At 37.0% G+C, this 20,515-nt stretch overlaps 3 protein-coding genes across 4 annotated transcripts; 2 read left to right on the top strand and 1 right to left on the bottom strand.

The window, feature by feature from the left end:
• The first annotated feature begins 930 nt into the window (after positions 1 to 930).
• LOC131792581 (uncharacterized) lies at positions 931 to 5,982 on the top strand. The gene is made up of 2 exons (XM_059109996.2): positions 931 to 1,665; positions 4,334 to 5,982. Exons 1-2 carry the CDS (start codon positions 1,107 to 1,109, stop codon positions 4,735 to 4,737), a joined length of 963 nt encoding a protein of 320 aa, XP_058965979.2. The 5' UTR covers positions 931 to 1,106; the 3' UTR covers positions 4,738 to 5,982.
• Positions 5,983 to 6,101: 119 nt separating this feature from the next.
• On the bottom strand, positions 6,102 to 15,007 carry LOC131792582 (peroxiredoxin-5, mitochondrial-like). The gene is made up of 7 exons (XM_059109997.2): positions 14,885 to 15,007; positions 12,956 to 13,090; positions 12,585 to 12,626; positions 11,651 to 11,740; positions 10,926 to 10,964; positions 6,832 to 6,993; positions 6,102 to 6,365 (listed from the first exon to the last, which is right to left on the bottom strand). Exons 1-6 carry the CDS (start codon positions 14,972 to 14,974, stop codon positions 6,832 to 6,834), a joined length of 558 nt encoding a protein of 185 aa, XP_058965980.2. The 5' UTR covers positions 14,975 to 15,007; the 3' UTR covers positions 6,102 to 6,365.
• LOC131792592 (COP9 signalosome complex subunit 8) lies at positions 14,871 to 19,898 on the top strand. 2 transcript variants are annotated; one of them, XM_059110012.2, is made up of 7 exons: positions 14,871 to 15,174; positions 15,371 to 15,432; positions 16,282 to 16,330; positions 17,227 to 17,356; positions 18,246 to 18,353; positions 19,111 to 19,170; positions 19,724 to 19,898. In XM_059110012.2, the coding sequence occupies exons 1-7, from the start codon at positions 15,106 to 15,108 to the stop codon at positions 19,804 to 19,806; spliced, it is 561 nt and encodes a 186-aa protein (XP_058965995.2). In that variant the 5' UTR covers positions 14,871 to 15,105; the 3' UTR covers positions 19,807 to 19,898. The 2 variants fall into 2 exon arrangements, with proteins under 2 accessions (XP_058965995.2, XP_058965994.2); XM_059110011.2 differs by having other exon boundaries at positions 14,879 to 15,174; positions 19,108 to 19,170.
• Positions 19,899 to 20,515: the final 617 nt, after the last annotated feature.

Genomic DNA, 20,515 nt, shown 5'->3' with positions numbered 1-20,515 from the left:
TGAGATACACTCGTAATGTATGACGACCAATCTTGAACTAAAATAGTGTGTACAATATGGCGGCTAGCAAAGAGAATATCAACTTTTCTCTGGAAGATTTCAATAGTATTCATCATCATTGTGGATATGTGCCAAACTATATTCTGCGTAGTAAACACATGACTCCTTCCGGCGGAAATAAGGGAATTTTCAGTTCCATGCACTACCGTGATACACATATTCATTTCTCAAAAAGTCACTTTCTCACTCCAACCATTAAATATGACTGGCAATTTCCTTTTCCTTCATACTAAATAATTTATACCTATCATATCTAACGATTGTTTAGAGGTTGTCTATCAAACAGTGTCTAGAAGATAAAGCCGTGATATTTTAGGCCGTGATCTAAAGGGTCTGAATGTGTATGTATAAAACTGTTTCACTCAGTTGAAAGGAATGATATTCAATAAATAATCCAACAAAAAAGTTAATGGTGAGTAGACTTTTACGCTAACTTTTGGAACATGAGGTTCAATTAATAACTCTTTTACACTATTCAATTCAAGACGTTCTTTGTTTTTATTAAGCGCCTTTTCAAAAGGCAAAGATAAATGTATCGTTATCATAAATTACCATACAAATCTGCTGTCTTAATCTTTGCGCCTAAATCATGCAGCGAAAAAACAGTGATTCTGTAAACGGTGAATTTTCGATTGGGGCATGAAATCAAACCTGTATATCTAGAGGAAACAATTCAGATAACTGCCGTTGTTATATTCCTATGTATCCAAAGTGCGAAGAAAGTTCTTCTGCTGACATCCCGCGGTCAGTTTTGAGTCGAAATCCCTCATGCGTCCCAAAAACAAAAGAGCGCCTCTCGGTTAACACTCACTTATGCAAATATAAGCACTGAATCATTCAACCATAATTAATGCGGTAGAAAGTGCGCCTTTTGCATTTGTTTAGTAGTATTGGAGCGTTGTTTAGAGTGGGCAGCCAACATTTCTAAGACGGCGTGAGAAAACATGAAGAGAACGGCTTGTTTACGCTAAAATTCATCCGAGGAAAGAACTATATTGCGGGAAGGAGTACATCTTGTGTCTCTTCCCGCCAAGAATATTGTCAGAATGAAAGGGATAAAAATCATATTGCTGTTTGTGGTGGTTGAAGTGTACCATTGCAGTGAGCTTCCTTGGCATAAACACAACATCTACGATTCCGCATTAGACGATCAAGGTTGCTCTCAAAGTCAACCAAGCTGCCAGGAATGTCTGTCTAAAGAAGGAAATTGTGAGTGGTGCAGTGATGAATCACTTAAAAGCCAGTGTGTGTCGCAAGGAAGCAAAACTTGCCCGCGCGAATACAGACGGACAGAATGCAGTGCTCAAACAGCTGATAACAGAAAAAGAGGGTCTGTAATGGCATACTATGATCAATCTTTGGATGAACTCAGTGCCGTAAACAATGTTATGGCAGATGACTCGGCAGCCGGGAATAGCAGTGTGGTAACAATGAACGTCACCGCGTTCTGTGGCAGCCAAGGAGGTTGCGAGAACTGTACTGCGAGAGAGTTTTGTGTCTGGTGCCAATCTAAACAAACTTGCCAAGCGTACTACAATTCTTCAACAACAGAGCAGTCTTGCCCCGAAGAGAAAACAGCGTACAAAGGCCAATGTATTTATCCAAGTAAGTTTGAATATGAGGTATCGCCCTGTTAGTAGGTAGATAACTTTCGTGTTACATGCTTGAGAGACTTCCAAAGGAATTCCTCGCCTTTTTTATAGCATAGGCGAAGGAGTATTTCATTCGGTAAGATGGCCTTTTAAGCTTAGAAAAACAGAGTGAAGAATTTTCTAGGAAAGGTAAACGTTTCTTAAAGAAGCTAGCTTAAATTGTACAGTTGTCGCGACATTTCTATTCTCCATTTATGCACGAAAGGTCTCTGATTCTACCTACGTAACAATTATGCAAAAACAAGGAAAGCGCTTTGTGTCGTCAAACCAAAAGGAAAGATCTGCGCATAGCAAAGTTTCTAACGCCTTGGTGTTGTGGGCACTTTGAATACCAAGGGATGTTTTTCGGCAAAGAAAGAACTTGACATGCAATTTAGGTGTTTCTGAATTTTCCCAACCAAGAAACTATGGAGATGAGCTTGAGGCAATGAAACTTGCATAATTAGAATCCTCGTTTAAAACTTGTCCACACATTCGACCATTGCTTCGATAGAAATCAACGCGTTTTTACAGCATCTGTGACAAAACATATTCTGGACATTTCTAGACATCGCCATAACTTGAAAATACTGAACAAGAAGGGTAGCAAGGCTTATAACTTGCTTTTAAGAAAACAAAACCCCTTGTAGGTGGTATTTAAATTAATAAATATTCCTTACGCCAGAGGATTAATTACTCTTCAAGTTCGTAAAAACATTTTAATCAGATGTGGCAAGTTTCGAGAAAAACTACCAACCAAAACAGAAAACGTATCGGTAACCCGTTTACTCTAATGAACATACAACTGTATGATTTTATCAAAATTCGACAGAAACCCCAATTCTGACTTAAGGAAATTTGTTATTCACATGCAAATATTTTGAAAGTTTTATCATTATCTCTCAAAATAACACTCAAGTAGTGCTTTTAATAGTCGCCTACTGCTTGAAGAATTGCTCTTCGTGAGTATAATCTCTTCACTGGAGACCTTCAGCCTCCTCAAACTGATTCCATGCATCCAAAATCAAAACACTAAATCTTTGGTCTTCAAGCTCTTCGCAAGATAATTTACCTTACACATTTTTTTCAAATATTCCCCTTGGGAAACTAATTATTTGTGTAATTGGAATGCACCTTGTACCGTCCGTTAAATGCATTGTTTGAAAAATTAGCATGCCCTTTTGAACACATTTTTCATTGAATGAGTACCAGCTGTGAGAAAACTGTTGTACTTTTCGAACATTTCTCTCGCAAGAAGATTACGTATTTAAAGATCTATGTTCTATGCGGGTATTCCCGGACCATTCAAGGCCTTTTAAGTACTTAAGAGTACTTGAAACCGTCAGCTTCCGAAACTCATTACGGCGGCCAATTTACATTATAAACTCAGTTCATTAAAACAGATTCATCTTGTTATACCCCTACCGACGCAGCACAACAGTTTCTTAGAAACATACCCCGTTAATTCATTTCGCAGTATCGAGAGCATTGATCTTTGCTCCTCTGAGCTCCAGGACAGATCAAAATATCTAATTTCCTTTTCCTAATCTCCCCTTGGGAAACTGGTCTTAATGAAAAACATGATTTGCTGAATGCACTTTTGACTTGATCAATTACTATTAGGATAAACAGTAGTTAGCCTAATTTTGGAGACGGGCCCAGACAGCGCTGTGAATGTTTTTCTGTTTTTCATTATTACAAACAGGGGAAGAATTCCACGAATATAAAGCATACAACTTGTGATAACAAAAGAACAAACGATGTATTTATGAAGGAATGTTCATGATAAAAAGCCTTTTGTTTCTGCCTCTGTTTAATTCTCTTGTTTTCAGAAATGGCATTCCTCGCCTTTCTAGAAAAAGTTCCTTAATTGCACTGCTGAACAAACAAAAAAAAGAGACACAAGATTCTAATAAATTCAATCTAATTGTATTTTACTACACAGGACAACACAAATGGGTTAATATTTTTTCTTCTTTCGAAGATTCAGTCGCAATAAAAAAAATAAAAACTTAGTTTTACAGAACCTCGCTACTGCATGAAAAGCTTCTATTGAAATCACACTGGTGGCGGTAAGAAATAAAGATGGATCGAGAAGGGCTTGGGAAAGAGAGAAAGAGGAACATAAGATGTCGCTGTTCCGTGGGAACAAGCCCAAAATAAACATTAAGTGTGCTTATTTCAAAAGGAAGGGAGTAGAAGAACAAAGCTAGGTGCGATTTGTGTAAAGACAAAAAAAAACCACAAAAACAAAAAACTCACATACAAAAGCTACAAAACCGCAGGACAAAAATTAAAAATAAAAAAAAATTCATAGAGATCAAGTCAGAGAGAAAATGCGAAAAGGAAAAAAAAGGAAAAAGGCTGCATATTAGATATGAAGATCTTTAACCCATGAACTTCCGTAAGAGATTGACCTGTAACTTCTCCCTAAAATATCCATACATTATCTAGTATACAGGTAAAGAGAATACTCAAATTTATCAGGTAGAAGTCATTATCTTGATCTAACACAAAATTCTTGTAACCGTTTTACAAGGAAATAGGTAGAAGCTAGTGGAGAGAATTAACAATCAGATCTTGGAATTTAAAGGCTCTAAGGGAAGAGGAGTAAGCAAATTTTATATTTTTTTCCTTTTCAGTTGGAGTGATTCCCTGCCACGAACGGAAACGATCATGTAAAAAGTGTCTTCATCAAGACGCCATGTGCTACTGGTGCTCATCGACGGAAAAATGTGCACGGTTCCCGTCGGTTAATTTCGAACCAGACGATTGTCCCAAAGAAGATTGGCATCACAAGAAATGCCCGATGGCAAATGATCTGTTGTGGGTTCTCCTTCCTATATTAGCCATAATTCTCATCCCGATCATTGTTTATCTCATAATTTGGTTGATATGTTGCTGTATGCGGGCAGCCGGATACGAGCCCCTGGAACCCACGGAACCGTCCAAGAAAAAACACCCTAAGGGTATCCGACTGAAACCCGGGTCCCCCTCCAACAAGACAGACGAACTAAGAAGGAAATATGATCTCAATAATCCATAAATCACCATTTTAGTGCTTTACACCCTGACATCAGTATCAATGTTCTCCATACTGTTTTTTACACATTTCATTTTCTACCGACAAGGAAGATTCATTTAATAATCAAAGTCTCTTAGGTTGGTGATCACTTTCTTTATTCTTATGAGCCTACTAGATGATTCAGCATTGTAAGGAGAAATTAGATGCCGGTCACTCTTAGGTTTACCACAGCTCATTGTGACGCAAAAAGCACAACTATCAAACGCAACCATATCGTATAAATCGTGAGTAAGTAGGGGCTTTATTTACTGAGGGTTACATTTTACAGTGGTAAAAACACTGATTTTCTCGCGGCCCTATGACTACTACCCAATTCACACCGGCAGAACATGTCTTTTTAAACTGGTTTTACCACTTGTTGCCTCGTGACCAATCAGAACCAGATAACCGCAGCGAAACATAGAGGTCAAGGAACTAAATCAAGCACTAAGAAAAAACCCATTGCGAATGAGTGCTGGGGTTTGATAATTCATCTCAGACACTTGCATATCTGCTTTATACTTAGTGTGTATTTATAATAACAACGTACTTCTGCTATCGTATAATCATAGTAAAGATTTAAATTTAGCGAGAAAAAGAAAGAAGGAAACTATTTTTATTTCGTTTCATTGAATCCATGTCTCGTACGAGCTGAATCCCTGTTCTACGAAATTTCGCACTATTTAAATTTTCCTTTCTCTACGAAGGGAGAGAAGCGTTATGCTTCATGGAGCCTTTGTGTAAAGATTTTTAACATTTAAATGGTAACCACGAAAAAAACACTGTCAAAGTTCAACCAGTCGACACGTAAACGTGGAGGAAAACATGTGACGGAGCAGTGGAATTTCCCTTTGCAATAGTCAAGTTTATCACAGCTGTCATGAATTCTCTATGAATTTCCCTGCGTATAATAACATGGACGTGAAAATCACAAACAGCCCAGACCAGACTGAATTTTTTGTAATTAAAATGGATTTTGGTGATATGTGTCTCTTGAGTAATTAGTTTTAAAAATAATTTCGGTAGCGTCAATTGGCAGCGAGATAGAGACACGTTATTACTTATGAAAGGTTAAAACTAGTGAATAAGGATGAGCAAATAGACATAGAGGAAAAATTGTAAAGTGGTAGATTAAGGAAAATGATAAGTACTTATTGACCTGGAGGGAGGGCCGGACAAGAAAATATTTGGCTCGATGTTGGGAAGTACAGACAACACAGCGTAGTGTTGAACTCTGGGTATTATTTGAACCTTTATGTCATCGGAATGTTAACGTACGGAAAAACCAAGAGGAATGACCCTCAAAATGACGAGCTACAGAAAATGATTGGTATTGAAGCCCAATGTAAATCAATGGAACCATGTCCTTTATTCACTTCTGTAGTACACAACTTTTCATAAACTCACCATTACTTCCTGCTTAACTGCCAATACATTAAATTATGAAGATTATTCTTATCTTGACTTATTATTAACATCTCACATTTAAGTCCACTGTTTTAAGCCATGCTCCATTTTTTGTAAACAATGAAGAAACGAATAGATGACATGTTCCCACGATTGATCCAATCCTGATTCTACTCCTTCCGTATCGCAGTTTGGAATACAAACTATCAAAAAACATAGAAAAGATATTAAAAAGAAAAGAGAAAAAATCAAATCAACAAATGCAATCCACATAAAACCTCAAAATGTCTTCTCTTGTCAACTAGACGCAATTACCAGCCACTGTTTGAAAAATGATCGCGCACTCCTCCCTCGGAAAGTGAATGGGGGCGGATAAAAGTGCAAACCCTTGGAAAAAGCAAAAATTCGAGCCTATTTGTCCACTTGAGCAACATAGTAATCCTATGTTACATTCTGTGATTGGTGTAGAGGGTTTGCGCTAAACTCTCAACCAATCAGATTTAAAATTAAAACCAATCGCGACTTGGTCACCCGCGTTTTCCCGCGCTATTTGCACTCTACTCGTTTTTTACCTCGACTTCTCATTGGCTCCTCATGATTGTTCTGATTGGCCGTTGTGATAGCTCGCGTGCTTTACCACACCCAGACTCATTTTATCACATTACATACCTACAATGCACTCAGAATGCTGTTAGCCAGACTGCAACTCAGTCCAGTACCATCAGGCTCTACGTTGAGCGCTGTCACCAGTCCATCTTCGATCACCATCACATATCTCTTTGACCGTACATTTCCAAGAAATGGCCTCGCGTCAAGCTCCATATCAACAGCCTACAGTAATTGAAGGGATGAAGGGAATAAGACGAGATATGTCTAGTTTTGTAAGTATTCTTTCTTTATTGGTAAATTTAAACTTCAGAGTGGAAAATGTCCCAGCCTAGCTATTAGCGCGCTGAACTTTGGAGCTAGAGATCTGGCACCTTACTCCCACAAATCCTCTCTTCACGAAGAGTACCTGTATAAATAGGAACCGGAAACAGTCTGGAAACTGAATAAAAATGCTCAACGCAGTTTATACCAACTTAGTGTTGATTTAAGGGGTCCAGAAAAATTGTCATTTCATTGTTAGGCCGAGTTAATTCTTGAAATTGCGAGGCGAGGCTGGCTCTGATTCTTGTGCCGCGGAAAACTTTTTATGTATTCCGTAATAAACCACAACACTGAATTTGAAAATGCCGCGAAAGTAGCATGTACGAAAGCTCAAAGATCAAAAGTCATTTATCTGTCAAAGTAATCTTTCAAGAATGGGTTTCTACACGAGGTTTTATTTCTTCAACCAGTTTAAGATCACACTCACCCTTTTAAAACTTGGAAGTTACATTGACGTAAAAGTTACTCACTTCCGAATGAAGAACATGAAAATAAACCAAAACAAAAAATCTAACAAAGAACTGATAACTTCCATTCCGGTAAAGGCCAAAACACCTACGAATGAGGCCACCTGCTGTTGCTATTTCCATATCCAGAATCTTGTTTTCAAAAAAGTTGGCCTTAAAATGCTTAAAATCATAGTCAAAAAGACATTCAAATCACTCGTTTTGAACACATAAATACGGTTACATTGCCAAATAAATCGAGAATTTCGTTTCTACTTTTAAGATCCTCTTCTGTGCACAATTCATCCACCTTCCGGCGATTAAAAAAATTCACGCAAAACATAGCGATGTATTATAATCTAAAAAACAGTTAAACCTTTCACCAGCGCTATCTACTCCCGCCTAATGCTAAGCCTATTTTTTCTGTCAGGTCTCAAAATTTGGTTTTAAATCAAGGCCATATCAGCTAGTTCATCATTACCTCAACTCTCATAATCTAAGCGAGAGATATTGGTTTCCCGATCAGTACGCCCTGCCTTTGAACTTATTCGCATTAACACGTCACAAGTGTAGTTGTGTTAATGACACAAATATTTTCAAGGTTGTTCACTCTCAGACTTGTGGATAGGGAATTTCGCTGGTAGAGTATTCAAGCATGTAATCATTTTAAGTCCCGGGTAAAGACAACTGAACTGCGTTTGTGATAAGTTCCTATATTCAGATTTTAAGACGTCTACACGTTTAGGTGAGCGACTTGTTTAACGAAACTACTTTTCATCCCGGACCAAGCCTCTGGCGGCTTCCCGCTGATCGCTGTAGCGTACATAAAACCGACACCTACGCAGGCTAAAAATACAACTTTTCATAGAAGGTGGCAACGACTTTTTTCAAATGCGCCTCTCATGTCTACCTGAAATAAATTTGTGTTCGGCTTTTTTTATGATATTCAAAGAAAACCTAAAATATAGTTTCACAAATCAAAAAGTTGAAATTCAGATAAAGTTCAAAAGAAAATGAAGACAATTTTTGATTTCTTTTTTCTATCTGTTCTGAAAAAAAAAGTTAATTCCAAGAGACACGAAAACCGTCTGTCGTTGGATATTTAGAATTATTTCGTATCTTTATTTTATGTCAGTCCTTTCAGTTACTCTCATTTGTATTAATAAACGGCAATAACTCCAACATCTATAAGAAATATTGAAAAAAGCGAAATTATTAAACTCAAATTCTTTTCCACGGCAATCTGATTCGCCATTTTCAGAGTACTGCCTGCGGTTTGTTCATACAATACTTCACAATCTAGTTTCAAAATTGTTTTAGCACAGTCGTATAGATCAGTTTAGCTTTATTCTTGTTTGACCACCTTTTAACGGGCAAACTAAACGCGGGTTCAGTTCGTCAAACGGAAGGGTTCAGGTATCAAGATGAACGACACTTGAAGACCGATCGTACGATAAACGTACATTAAATGTTTTCCCAGAAAAGGAGCGCAGTATGCCCACGATAGCATGTCGAATATGTCTCATCTTCCAGCAGTAAATTAAAGGGTTAAGAGACGAGTTCAGAAAAATTAGAGTTAGTGAGAAAAGATGAAAACCCTTCAATGTAACGGAAGGACCGTTGAATTGAATAATGGAGACGCAAATGACGTACGGCAAACAACAAACTAGAAAAGCAACATACACATAGAATATAGCGACTGCAGATTTTATACGACTAGCTGTTTGTGTTATTTCGCCACGCGGTCCTCTCTGTACTTGCAAGGACTGGATCTGAGTTTTATGTCGTCTCACGACGAAATAAAGCTTGATGTAAACTCCTGTGATCACGACAAGACCAAGAAGAATACCGATGTACTGGATTACGGGCTGAATAAAACGCACACCACTTAATCTTATAAAAGAAGCAAATGCACTGAACACCCATATTGAGGTCACCACGGCAACAATACGCCTGTGCGTCACAAGTTGCTGGTATCTGAGATGAAGATAAACAGCTAAGAACCTGTCCACAGTTACAGCCATCACACCCAGGAACGAAGCTTGAAAAATTAAAAAACCAATCATAAGAAACACTCGGCAAGTGTAGCAGCTGATGCTGCCTTGTTGTAGCCAGTTGACCAGTAGTGAAGAGTAAAACGGTTGAACAACCAAACCAACACCAACATCAGAGACAGAAAGACTCACAAGCAAAGTTTTTGTTGTCTTCGGCAATGGCGAAGTTTTCCGTATTGCATATATCGTCAGAATGTTCAACATCACCGCGGTATAGTTCAGAAAAATGTTCAAAACACAGTTAGCGATGTAACTTAAGCGAAGTTCTTCATATTCAGAGATTAAAGGAAAGAACCGCAGCAATTTTTCACATGACATGTTTAAATATAAAAAACAACACAGCGCGATCAGGATCTTATCTAGCAAATCGTTCTTTCAATTAACTCGTCGACACAGAGCACAGGACGCCCGCTACTCTTTTTAACATCTCCCATCAATCAGTAGCATACGCTTGCCGTTCTCAGATCTAAATACTAAGAGACCAAGGAAAGAGACCACGGTTGAATATATGATAAGTTTTACAGCTGGGACTGTCAAGATGTAACCAGCTAGCCAAGATTGAAGAGTGAAATGCTTCAACAAAGAAGCGACATAATCATCACAACTGAAAGACTCCGCAGAAGTTCTCTTGCCGTTTTTCGGTTGGCATGAACGATGCTTTCTGTATCGCACATCAGCTCTCTAAGCTGCGACAATTTTTGTGACTAAATACACAAAGAGAGTCGCATGTTTGGCGAAATGTGTTCAGCAGTATGAAAAAGTATTAACGTTTTGAATACTACCTTTCATAGTCTATAGTTTTTTAAGGCAAGGCAAACATTTTAAGATATGAAATGTCAATATTTGTCTCATACCATTCATTACTCTTACTTCATATTTATATAAATATAATTTGAAAACAGACATGAAATATAAATACCTTTTGTTTTCTCATCAAAGAGAGACACTTTTTCGATGAGAAAACAAAAGATGTTTATATTTAATAAATTTTTTTCAAATTGCAACGGAAGGAAAACTTAAGAACTCGGACAAAAAACTCTTTGAGCAAAGGACAAGAACCAACACCACACTCAACCCACATGTGACACCAGGTCTGGGAATAGAACCCAGGCCACAGTGGTGGGAGACGATCACACCCTCCCCTCCCCTTCTCATATTTGCTGTTGATGGTCCATCAACTTTTCCGAATCCTTCCATATGACCTTTGACCCTGAGCCTGTTCTTGAACTTTACAACGAAGCAAAGAATAGAATAAAAAGAAGAAAGACCCTTCGAAAACAGAATCCAAAAGAACTTTTTTAAGTGGTTTGACTAAAGAAAAATAAAAACGCACCTTTGTGAATTCACCTTGTGTGTCAGCCAACATGCGGATCTGGAAACAAAAAAACACCCAACTTTCGAATTACATATAAACAATGATATGCAAAAATGTATGGGTACTGGTTTGCATGAAGATAAACGATACAGGGAAAGTAATCTGTCCCATCATTAATTTAACTACCACAAATATTTTCATGAGAAAACCCACCGGAGAACCAAGATCTCCAAGTAATGGAAATCGCGGGAGGTAAGGACGCCCCCTGGTCCGCTGAGTGAGTCCAAAGGGACGGTACAGTGGGGGGTCCAGTAGGGGAGTTCAAAGGATGGGTACAGTGGGGGGTCCACTGGGTGAGTCCAAAGGGAGGGTACAGTGGGGGGGCCCCACTGGGCGGGTGCAAAGGAAGGGTACAGTGGGGGGGGGTCCATCAGGAGAGTCCAAAGGGAAGATACGGGGGGGGGGGGGGTCCACTTAAGGTGAGTCCATAAGCGTATAAAGGCTTCAATGTTAAAAAAAAAAATTTGTGTTTAGTCCCCTCTCAAAAATACATGGATCTTCCCTTGTAGCACACTGATGTTGGTGTAAGAATAACAAAGGGGTGGGGAAGCCCCCTTTGTCCCTCTACAGGGTTCTTCTTGTCTGGCAAACCAGACCAAACAGGCATTAACTAAGTTCTAGATTGACAACACCTCACAAGTACTGGTTACAGTGCATTCACTAATACCGTACTGTACATGTACCTTGCCTTCACATTTGTGTGCCTCTCCCCAAGCTGCCATTACAAACGGATCATTAACTGAGATACAGGCAACAATATCCACTCCTTTTTCCTAGAAAATAATAGACTTCTTAGACTCAGAAACATCACATAAAAATTCCTTTACAAGAAAGAAGAACCCTTTAAAATTTCCTTGGTTCCTAACCTGTGTCTCTGTATCTCAGCTGGTAATAGTGTCTAGTCTCTAGAAGGCATGGGTTCAAATCCCATTGAAGCCTGAATTTTTTCAGACTTCTTTTCTGAAATAGCTAACATTGTAGTTTGTCTGTGAGGATCATTTCTTTGTTTGACTTAAACTTCATGTTGTGTGGTAAAACATTATATGCAATGGCTCTATGTACAAAAAATTGGTTTGTCAATTTCACATTACTGCAACAAGGGATATCAAAAGAAAAAAATTACAAGTCAAAAAAAATATCCCATATACCACTAAGAGTTTATTTGTTTTGGTACACCAATATTTATTTAATAATTTACTTCGTAACCTAAAATAGTTATACACTGTTCCAGAGAGCAACATTGTGCAGGTGGCAAATTGAAGTGGCTTGTGGCAAGTTTGTAGGGGATTGTAAATTCACATTTTCATCAGGACCCATTTTTCTTTTTTCAAAGTATGTGTGTCTATTTCAGTTTACAGAGAAACTAATCAAAAGAAAAAATTTTTGCTTACATTTGCTAGGGGCTCAATCTTAATACCAGACTCAGACTACATTCTTGGTAAATGATGGAAGTTAAAATGTATATCTCATCTCAATTTTTAAGTTTTAGTTGCATCAACTATTACAAAATTACTTAGATTCATAGACCCACAATTTAAGCAAAGTTGGACTGGAAACAAAATATTAGCTGTTTTAAATGCAATCATCATGGCTACCATATCATACTTTCCACCTTACCTTAAATTTTTCAAAATCTTCAACATATCCTGGAAGATGAGTCTGAGCATTTAAAAAAAAAAAAGTCCATTACTATAATAAATAGTTTCTTCTTTAGGCACAACCTTTCAATAACTATCAGTAAGATTTGTCACTTTTAACCAGCAAGAATGACTAACTTAAAATTCCTCCTTACCAAATCACTCCTGAATCAACCATTGGAGTCACAGGAATAAGGAAAATGATCACCAAGTAAAGAGGTTCATGATTGTTAATCAATTTCTCACTGTCAGCACCTTTCTGTCAACATCCCGCCCACATTTTTACACCAGTATGATGTTTTCACCTCATTTTTCTGTCACAAATCACTGCACATAACATTCCACACAAACCTTAGAGCAACCTGGAGTAAAGGCACCTGGTACAGCAAATAGCACCCCTTTTTTTCCTGAGAACAAAGTGGCCACATTGACTTTGTCTTTAGGAGTTCCCTCCATGACTTGAACAGAAGGAAGCTTGTCACCAATCTGCAGTGTAGGTACACCAAATAAAAGTAAGTCCCAATATCACATAACAGCATGGTAGCATTCTGAGTTAAATCATAACCATTCCAATTTCCTCAAATGTGATTGGTGCATCACCTGCTCTGTTTTTTTCATTAACTGTTCTGTGAAGTTGTAATTGCATAGTGTAATAAGATAGTTGGCTGTAATCAGACAACTGCAACCAGAGAGTTAAAGCAGCCAATTCTACTACATTCAATGAGCTGAATCCACCAATCCCAGAATTGATTACATTAACCATAGCAACAACCACTTGCCTTTTAAAACTGAAAAATTTCCAAAATAGAAGATTTTTTTTACTGCTGATAATTGATAATTGATATTGGAAGCCCTTACTCAAGTAAATATTTCTTTTTCAGACATTGTAATAGTTGTGATTAACTGGTAACAGGACTTCACGTCATCCAATTTGGTATGTAATCATGCTTGCCATTGACAAATTTAGACTCCACTGGGTCCTATTACCATTAAATACCATATTCTCCTTGTCAGTCCTGTAGGAAATGTATAGGGAACAGTGTAGAGAATATAAATATTGATATTAAGGTAGAAAGGGTTAAGAATATGCTTGCACTGCACATGCCCTTCTCTCCAAAGTTTCCTGGCAACAAGTAAATCTTACAGTCTCTACTACAGTTTTCTAAGTCTCCCCAATAGAGGTAAATTTAGATATATTAATTTTTTTCTCTGAAGAGGGGAAATCTAGTAAATTTAAGGTTACCTTGGCAAAGATGGATGCATTTTAATTTTTTTTTTTAATTAGGTGCATCAATTTTTGTCAACAATGCTGTTTATCTTGGGGAGAGATTAGGATAATAAGTTTATAATGGGAACAATATTTTCTGAGAGAGGGGGGGGGGGATTTCTCTCTGAAATATTTCCAGTGTTTAGATATCAAGAGGTTGACACTTACACATGAGGGTTAGATATTGTGAGATGATTACCAAGAACATTTAAACAGATTTCCTAGAGCCTCCTTGCTCATCAGAATACAGCTTGTGTTTCCTCCATGCAATCATCATTATGTACCCCCTGCCCCCCCCACCCTGCATTTGATGATTATGTAATTTGAACGAGCAAGGCTAACATGTAAATTTTTGTTCTGTTTTGTTTTATTTTTTGTTTGTTTATTTGTTTGCTTGTTCTTCTCTGATATTCCTTTAATACAAACAAACTGATATAAATGCAACACACATGGGAATATTCATCAGATGAACTTGAATGCACACGTTGTTGGGCTTCACTTGAAGAGCCTTAATCTTATTCATGCGATGTTTTAATGTGAAAATTTCATCAAGTCTGTAGACATAAACTCCTATATTCAAAGTCCAAACTCAAGATGATTTTTCTCCTGGGAATTGCATAATTTATTAATAAGCTGCAGTTGTTCACATTGATTATATTTTAAAATTATCATTTAAAAATGCTTAGTCATACACGAACCACGAGTTGGTAATAAGGAAAGTTGATATGGCGCGCTCATGCTTTACGCAAACATAACTCTTTGCTTATCTCAAGCAAAGAGCAGCTCGGTCGCTAAATTTTAACTGCAATTTTAATTGACAAGGACAGCCCAGGAAAAATACTCCAAAAGTGACAAGAGACGTAATTGCCTGTCATTTCTCAGCAGTTAACGTGCAGGTTTTAGTGAAATAGCGAAGCTTTGAAATACAAGCACATTGTCCAGTACCAGGGAGGTAGATCTAGCGATAGACATTAAACCTACTACAAACTGTGGGAAAGAAAAAATACTTTTACCTTGATCGGCATTGCTGCAAACGCAGAAGAACGAAATCCACGAAAAAATACAGACGCGATTCCACTTAATTGACCGACGGAGCGCTGCATGGCTTGGGGATGACTTCCTTTGCAGCTGCTGTAACTCTGACGAAAGTCTTCGGAGAATCTTCGTTGTTCGAGGTTTCTTCGGAAAATATTGAGCCAGCGATTGAACCTGGCACAGAAATAAGAAATGAAAGATGGCGGATATTGCAGAAAAGCCGGATTTTGAAGAGCTTTGCATAAAATGCGAACAAATGGAACTCGACGTAAGTACAGTGGAAATTTATTTTTTTCAAAATTGTAAAATTTCCTCAAATTCTTTTGATATTCCCATTTTTTGTGAGTTTTGGACCACAGTTACTAGCATTTTGCACTTGTCCTATCTACCAAACTTGTGAAGTAGCAGATAATGATTTAAACTTTTTGCCGATTTTGTGCTAACATATTGTTATTTATCCCTAGGGTTCTGCTTCAGGGGAAGTTTATACACAGCTGTTAGCGGTTTATCTGTTTCAAAATGATATGTAAGTTTTAATTTTCTGTAAACCTAACATTTGACAATGAGCCTGCAATGTTTAGGACTAAGGCAAGCCATGATGTGTCACGATCGATCAATTTGAATCTTCAACATCCCCTCCTCAGGCAGCCCCTCAGGCATGTGAAATTTAGATTTGTTTGAATTCCCACTTCCTCGCGCCAAAACTGTGTGCAGATTTCCTACCCAAGTGCTGGGTTTGATAGTCATTTTTTCGGTAAAACCTGAACCTATGTAGACCTTGAAGAACTTTTCTTCTGAGCTTTTTCTGGCAAAAGGGAACTCTTTACCTTGTTCCATTGGAAAGACTTAACATTTATGGTTCAAATTCCCTTCCCCACCCAAAAAAGGTTCAAATTTCCCACCCTCCCCCCCCAGCACTGTTAGGAGAGTTGAGGTACAAATCTTAGGAATGAAAGGGAAGGGTTTAAGGTGATACTTGAAGTCCTGGAAAAACCAATCTGAGTCCTAGAAAAGTCCTGAAATTTGTTTCTGAAAATGGGTACCAACCTGCTGAGCAATTGCTCAACTGAACTCCATCCTAAATCAATCTCTCTAGTACATACATGTAGCATGGCCATTTTGCTACTAGCAATTTGTAAGGCAAGGAGCAGCTCACACAATAGTCTACAAACATTAAATTACTCAAACAAAGCAAGCTTGTATTTGTACAGGTGTAAAATTAAGAAGCATACCACTCAGTATTGGTTGATGTTACCCCTATGACTCTCAGCTTATAGCTGATGTATTCCCTCCATGTTAAATAAACACAACAAGCTGACAAGAAAGCTTCTGTTTCTATCATGTTGAAGCTTTTTTTGTTTTTGCTGTTTTTCAGCTGCAATGCCAAATTTTTATGGAAAAGAACACCAGATGAAATTAAACTGGTGAGTTATGTCAACTTTTTTCTTGTAATTACAGTAAATCTTGACAGATAATCAACATGAATGTAGATTTTCTTCTTGAAGGATTTACAAACAATTTGTATTAACATCAATAAGTAAGATTCAATCAAAATAAGAGAATAATTTAGCTTATCATAAATTACAATCAGTAATAGATCACAGATGACTGTAAAATATGATAAAAACATAAATGTGGTGTATTAGCAGTGGATAAGTGTGCTAATGATATTAACTCTTACTACATTTTGATGCAGTCTGTGATCTGTTACTGAATAGTTGCAGGAGAACATGGAATCTGTGAGTTTTGTATGATGAAGAAAAATGGTGGTAATGGTGATGCCATTTATACCTGAATTTTTGTGAATGTACTCCAATAATCCATCAATAAGAACCAATTAAAATACCAGTATAATTTAGTTTATCATATAATATAATACAATATAATATGATCATAGTATAATGTGATTATCTTATAATATTGGTATTTTTGCTAAAGGGATGCTAGTTACATGCCACTTCACCCCACCCCCAACCCCTTCTAATAGTTTCTATTTTGCTTCCATGATATTCCATGACTACTCCTTGGGGGAGAGGGGCTCTTTGAGCATTATATGTATCACCCATTAACCCCCTATTTCACATTTCCTTGTAAATTAGTTATGAGAATTTAGTAGCAAACCAAGATATCATCTTCTACCACATGAATTTTAGTATTATCCAAAAACATAACTACAATATTTCAGCCAGGAGTTAGATTTGCAGTTCAGCAAGTCAACTGTTAGGCTACAATGTCCACCACATAAGCGTTTTGTATATTTTTTCTTCTTTGGTTAATACATTTTTTTAATATTATTTATTTATTTATTTATCACCTTAAGTCAACTCCAGAGCTTGCAAAACTTTGGAATGTAGGATGTCATATCTGGAAAAGAGATTTTGTAGCTGTTTATAATGCTCTGAAAGAAGAATGGTCCCCTTCTATCCACCCAATCATTACAGCATTAACAGGTGAGATTTAAATGCCTACCAGCAGCAAACTCTAAAATTTTTATGATTTTCTCCTTGTTACAAGTTGTACGATCTGTTGTGTGCAATTTGTTTGTAAACAGCAGAGGGAGAAGAAAAGAAAGTAATTCCATTGGAACTCTTTATTGACTCCATGAAAGACTGATTTTTCATTGAAACTAAACAAAACTTGCCTGCAGCAATAAATCATGTCTGGTGTGGTCAGTTTTTGAGTTTCATTGAAATAAATTGCTTGAAATTCCAGAAAATATGAAGCAAAAAATGTTTTGATTTCTCAAAGTAAAGACTGCTACCAGCCATTAATTTGGCTTCCATTGAATGTGATTATGTACAAGAGCTTAAAAAAATGTTTTCATGAGCTTGCTATGGGATCTAGAGAAACTTTGCTAATTTACTAGTTTTAGCTTGTTTACTTGCAAGGAGAGACTGACTTTCATATGACTTGTGTAAAAGTGAGTTTTTGACTGAAAAAATGAGAAGAGCTTAACATGGTTTAGACTGCTGATTGTTGTTACACCTTTTTACCTTGAAGTTCACTCATATACCTATACGGATAATGTAATTAACCGATTACTTCCAACAAGTCCTAACCCTTTTTCTCCCAAGATTGGACTGTTAATTGTCCCCTCTTGCTACCACATATTTCTTTGTAGATTAGTTACAAGAATTTGGTGGTAGATCAAGTTTAAAACTTCTATCTTATAACTTTTGGTATTCTTATTACCTGTTTTCTGGATAAAGTGTGGATTATAGGAGAAAAGTTACATGTGAAAAACTTTTGGGATTTCCATGTTTGGGGTTAAGGCAATCAGATTACCCTCCTTGTTTGGTGATGGTGTCTAGTTCATGACCTCTTGTATGTTTTTTTCAGAAAAACTTCAGAAAAGGACATTTGATTTAGTATCCAACGCATACACCTCTATCAGAGCAGAAGACTTGGCCAAACTAATGGGGATAACAAGGGAAGCTGCTTTGAGTGGTTGGTGTTGCAGTTTCACTGCATATATTTACAGTGTTATTCAGTCATCATTTGAAATGTTTAGATAAAAAATGATGGTAACAGTGATCTTTAGGAAACAGTAAGTGAAAGAAAATTGTGCATGGTCTAAATAAAATTGTATTATTTTGCATTATGATCAGTTGCTTTAAAGAAAAAAAGCTTGTTTACAAACAAACATGCAGACAAAAACTGAGAAAAATTGATGAATGGAACATCATTAGTAAATTAACTAGTATTAATCATGGATTGAAAAAGTGTGTTCAATATAAATCAGGAATGGAATTTTGTTTCTGTGTAATAAAACCAATTGTATAATTAAACTTCTGAACATCATATAGTGGCTCACAGCTCTGATTTGGAGTAACTCATTTTGTTTGATCAACTGCTTCCAATTCAACTACATGCACTTTATCTTCCCATGTGATCCAAACTGTAGAAAGTCTAGATACCCACATGAGATCAAGGCCATGTGTGTCAGTCAGTCCAAGATGGTGTAGAAAAGCTGAAGCTTTCTAGCTTCAGATCAATGCCTGCAGAAAGCAAAAACCTTGAATAGTATATGTTCTTCGTTGAAACAAATGATTAATCAATTTTAATGCAGAAATCCATATGAAGGGAATTTATCAATCATTGATAATTGTTGGATAATGGTTTTGATAATAATAGTTATAATAACAATGATTATAACAGTTGAGTTATATCATTCTTTTTTTTGTCTGATGACAATAATTAGCAGCTGTTACCAGTGGATGGATTAGTGATCCAGCCACAGGAATGATCACTCCCAAGAAGACAGGTAGAGATACAAACTCAGACTTAAACATATTTATAAATTTTATAATTCCCTTGCATTTTTTTTGTCATTCTTTACACTCTTATAACAGAGCAATGTTTAATTTAGTTTTGAAATGACATTCCTCTGAGTTACAACCATTTTGGTTGCCATGGCATATTAAAAAAAATAGTTTGGGGGACAAGATCATTAGTGAAAGTCACCAATTAGGTGACCTGTGTTCTGCAGTCAAGTTTGTACATTTAACTAATTAGTCTTCAGTCTTTGCCTCTTTCTCCTCAGTGTGTAAATGTTAAGTTTTGAGTTGTTGCATGAACCTTCGACAACCATGGTAATCATGTTCAGATTCATGGTTACTTGATAGTCACTTTGAAAAATCTTGAGTTTGGAGCACTCAATGAATCTTTGAATCCTGTGAGAGGTTCAAAAACACTTGTCAAATTTCAAAACTACAATCAATTGTGATATGTCAGTGCACCTTTTCAGGCAAAAAATTGAATAGGAGAATTAAAAGCATTTTTTATTCTTTGACTCCTTTTTCTTATTTTCTTTGTAGAGCTTCCACAGAAAGAGATTCCACTCACAAGTGAACAGGAACTTGCACTATTGACAGATTATGTGTCATTTTTAGAAAATTAACTTAAACTTGAAAAGCAGCGATACATTTTAAATATAACTTGTATCATCTGAGAACTAGCATTCTAAATGTAAATAACTTCATTAAGACCAAAGTTTGTTGTAGTTTACGGACTCAAAGATGACTTTGTATCCAGTAAGAAAATGTAGGCAACATGCATACACATGAAGGTAGCAATTATGGCCTTGTTCACTGGAGAGTCTCTGTGTCTCAGTGTTAGAAAGTGGGAGTGTGGGATTCGCAAAGACCAAAAACAGGAAAATGAAGATACACAAGAAGTCAGTCATACAACATAAGCCAACTAAATGATAGAGGAGTCTTAGGCAATCACCAATTTACAAAACAAACTAAATAGGTGGGACACAAGCCGCAAACCTTTTTGCTATTACCAATTTACAACACTTGCTATCAACAATCACCAATAACATCAATGGCAATATTTTTTGGAGAAAAAAATTGGCCTGTCCAGGATCAATTACAAATGAAAATTGTGTTGGACTGTTGGGGTGAACTAACTCGAACACCACGAGCAGACGGGAGGCACCGAGAGTCTGATCAAGAAGTGATTTTTTTAATGGGTGACTGTCACTCTTTTCTTAATGACTCTTTCAGCCCGGGCCTTAGTACACTCTTTAAAATCCTATTGGTAGGCGTGTGTGGGCTTACCAGACAACTGACCTTGCCAGATTAAATGTATTTTTAGAAAACCAA

Source organism: Pocillopora verrucosa, chromosome 13, assembly GCF_036669915.1.
Source record: "Pocillopora verrucosa isolate sample1 chromosome 13, ASM3666991v2, whole genome shotgun sequence".
NCBI lineage: Eukaryota > Metazoa > Cnidaria > Anthozoa > Scleractinia > Pocilloporidae > Pocillopora > Pocillopora verrucosa.
The sequence above is the reverse complement of the archived record's forward strand: the minus strand, read 5'-3'. Positions and strand labels throughout refer to the sequence as shown.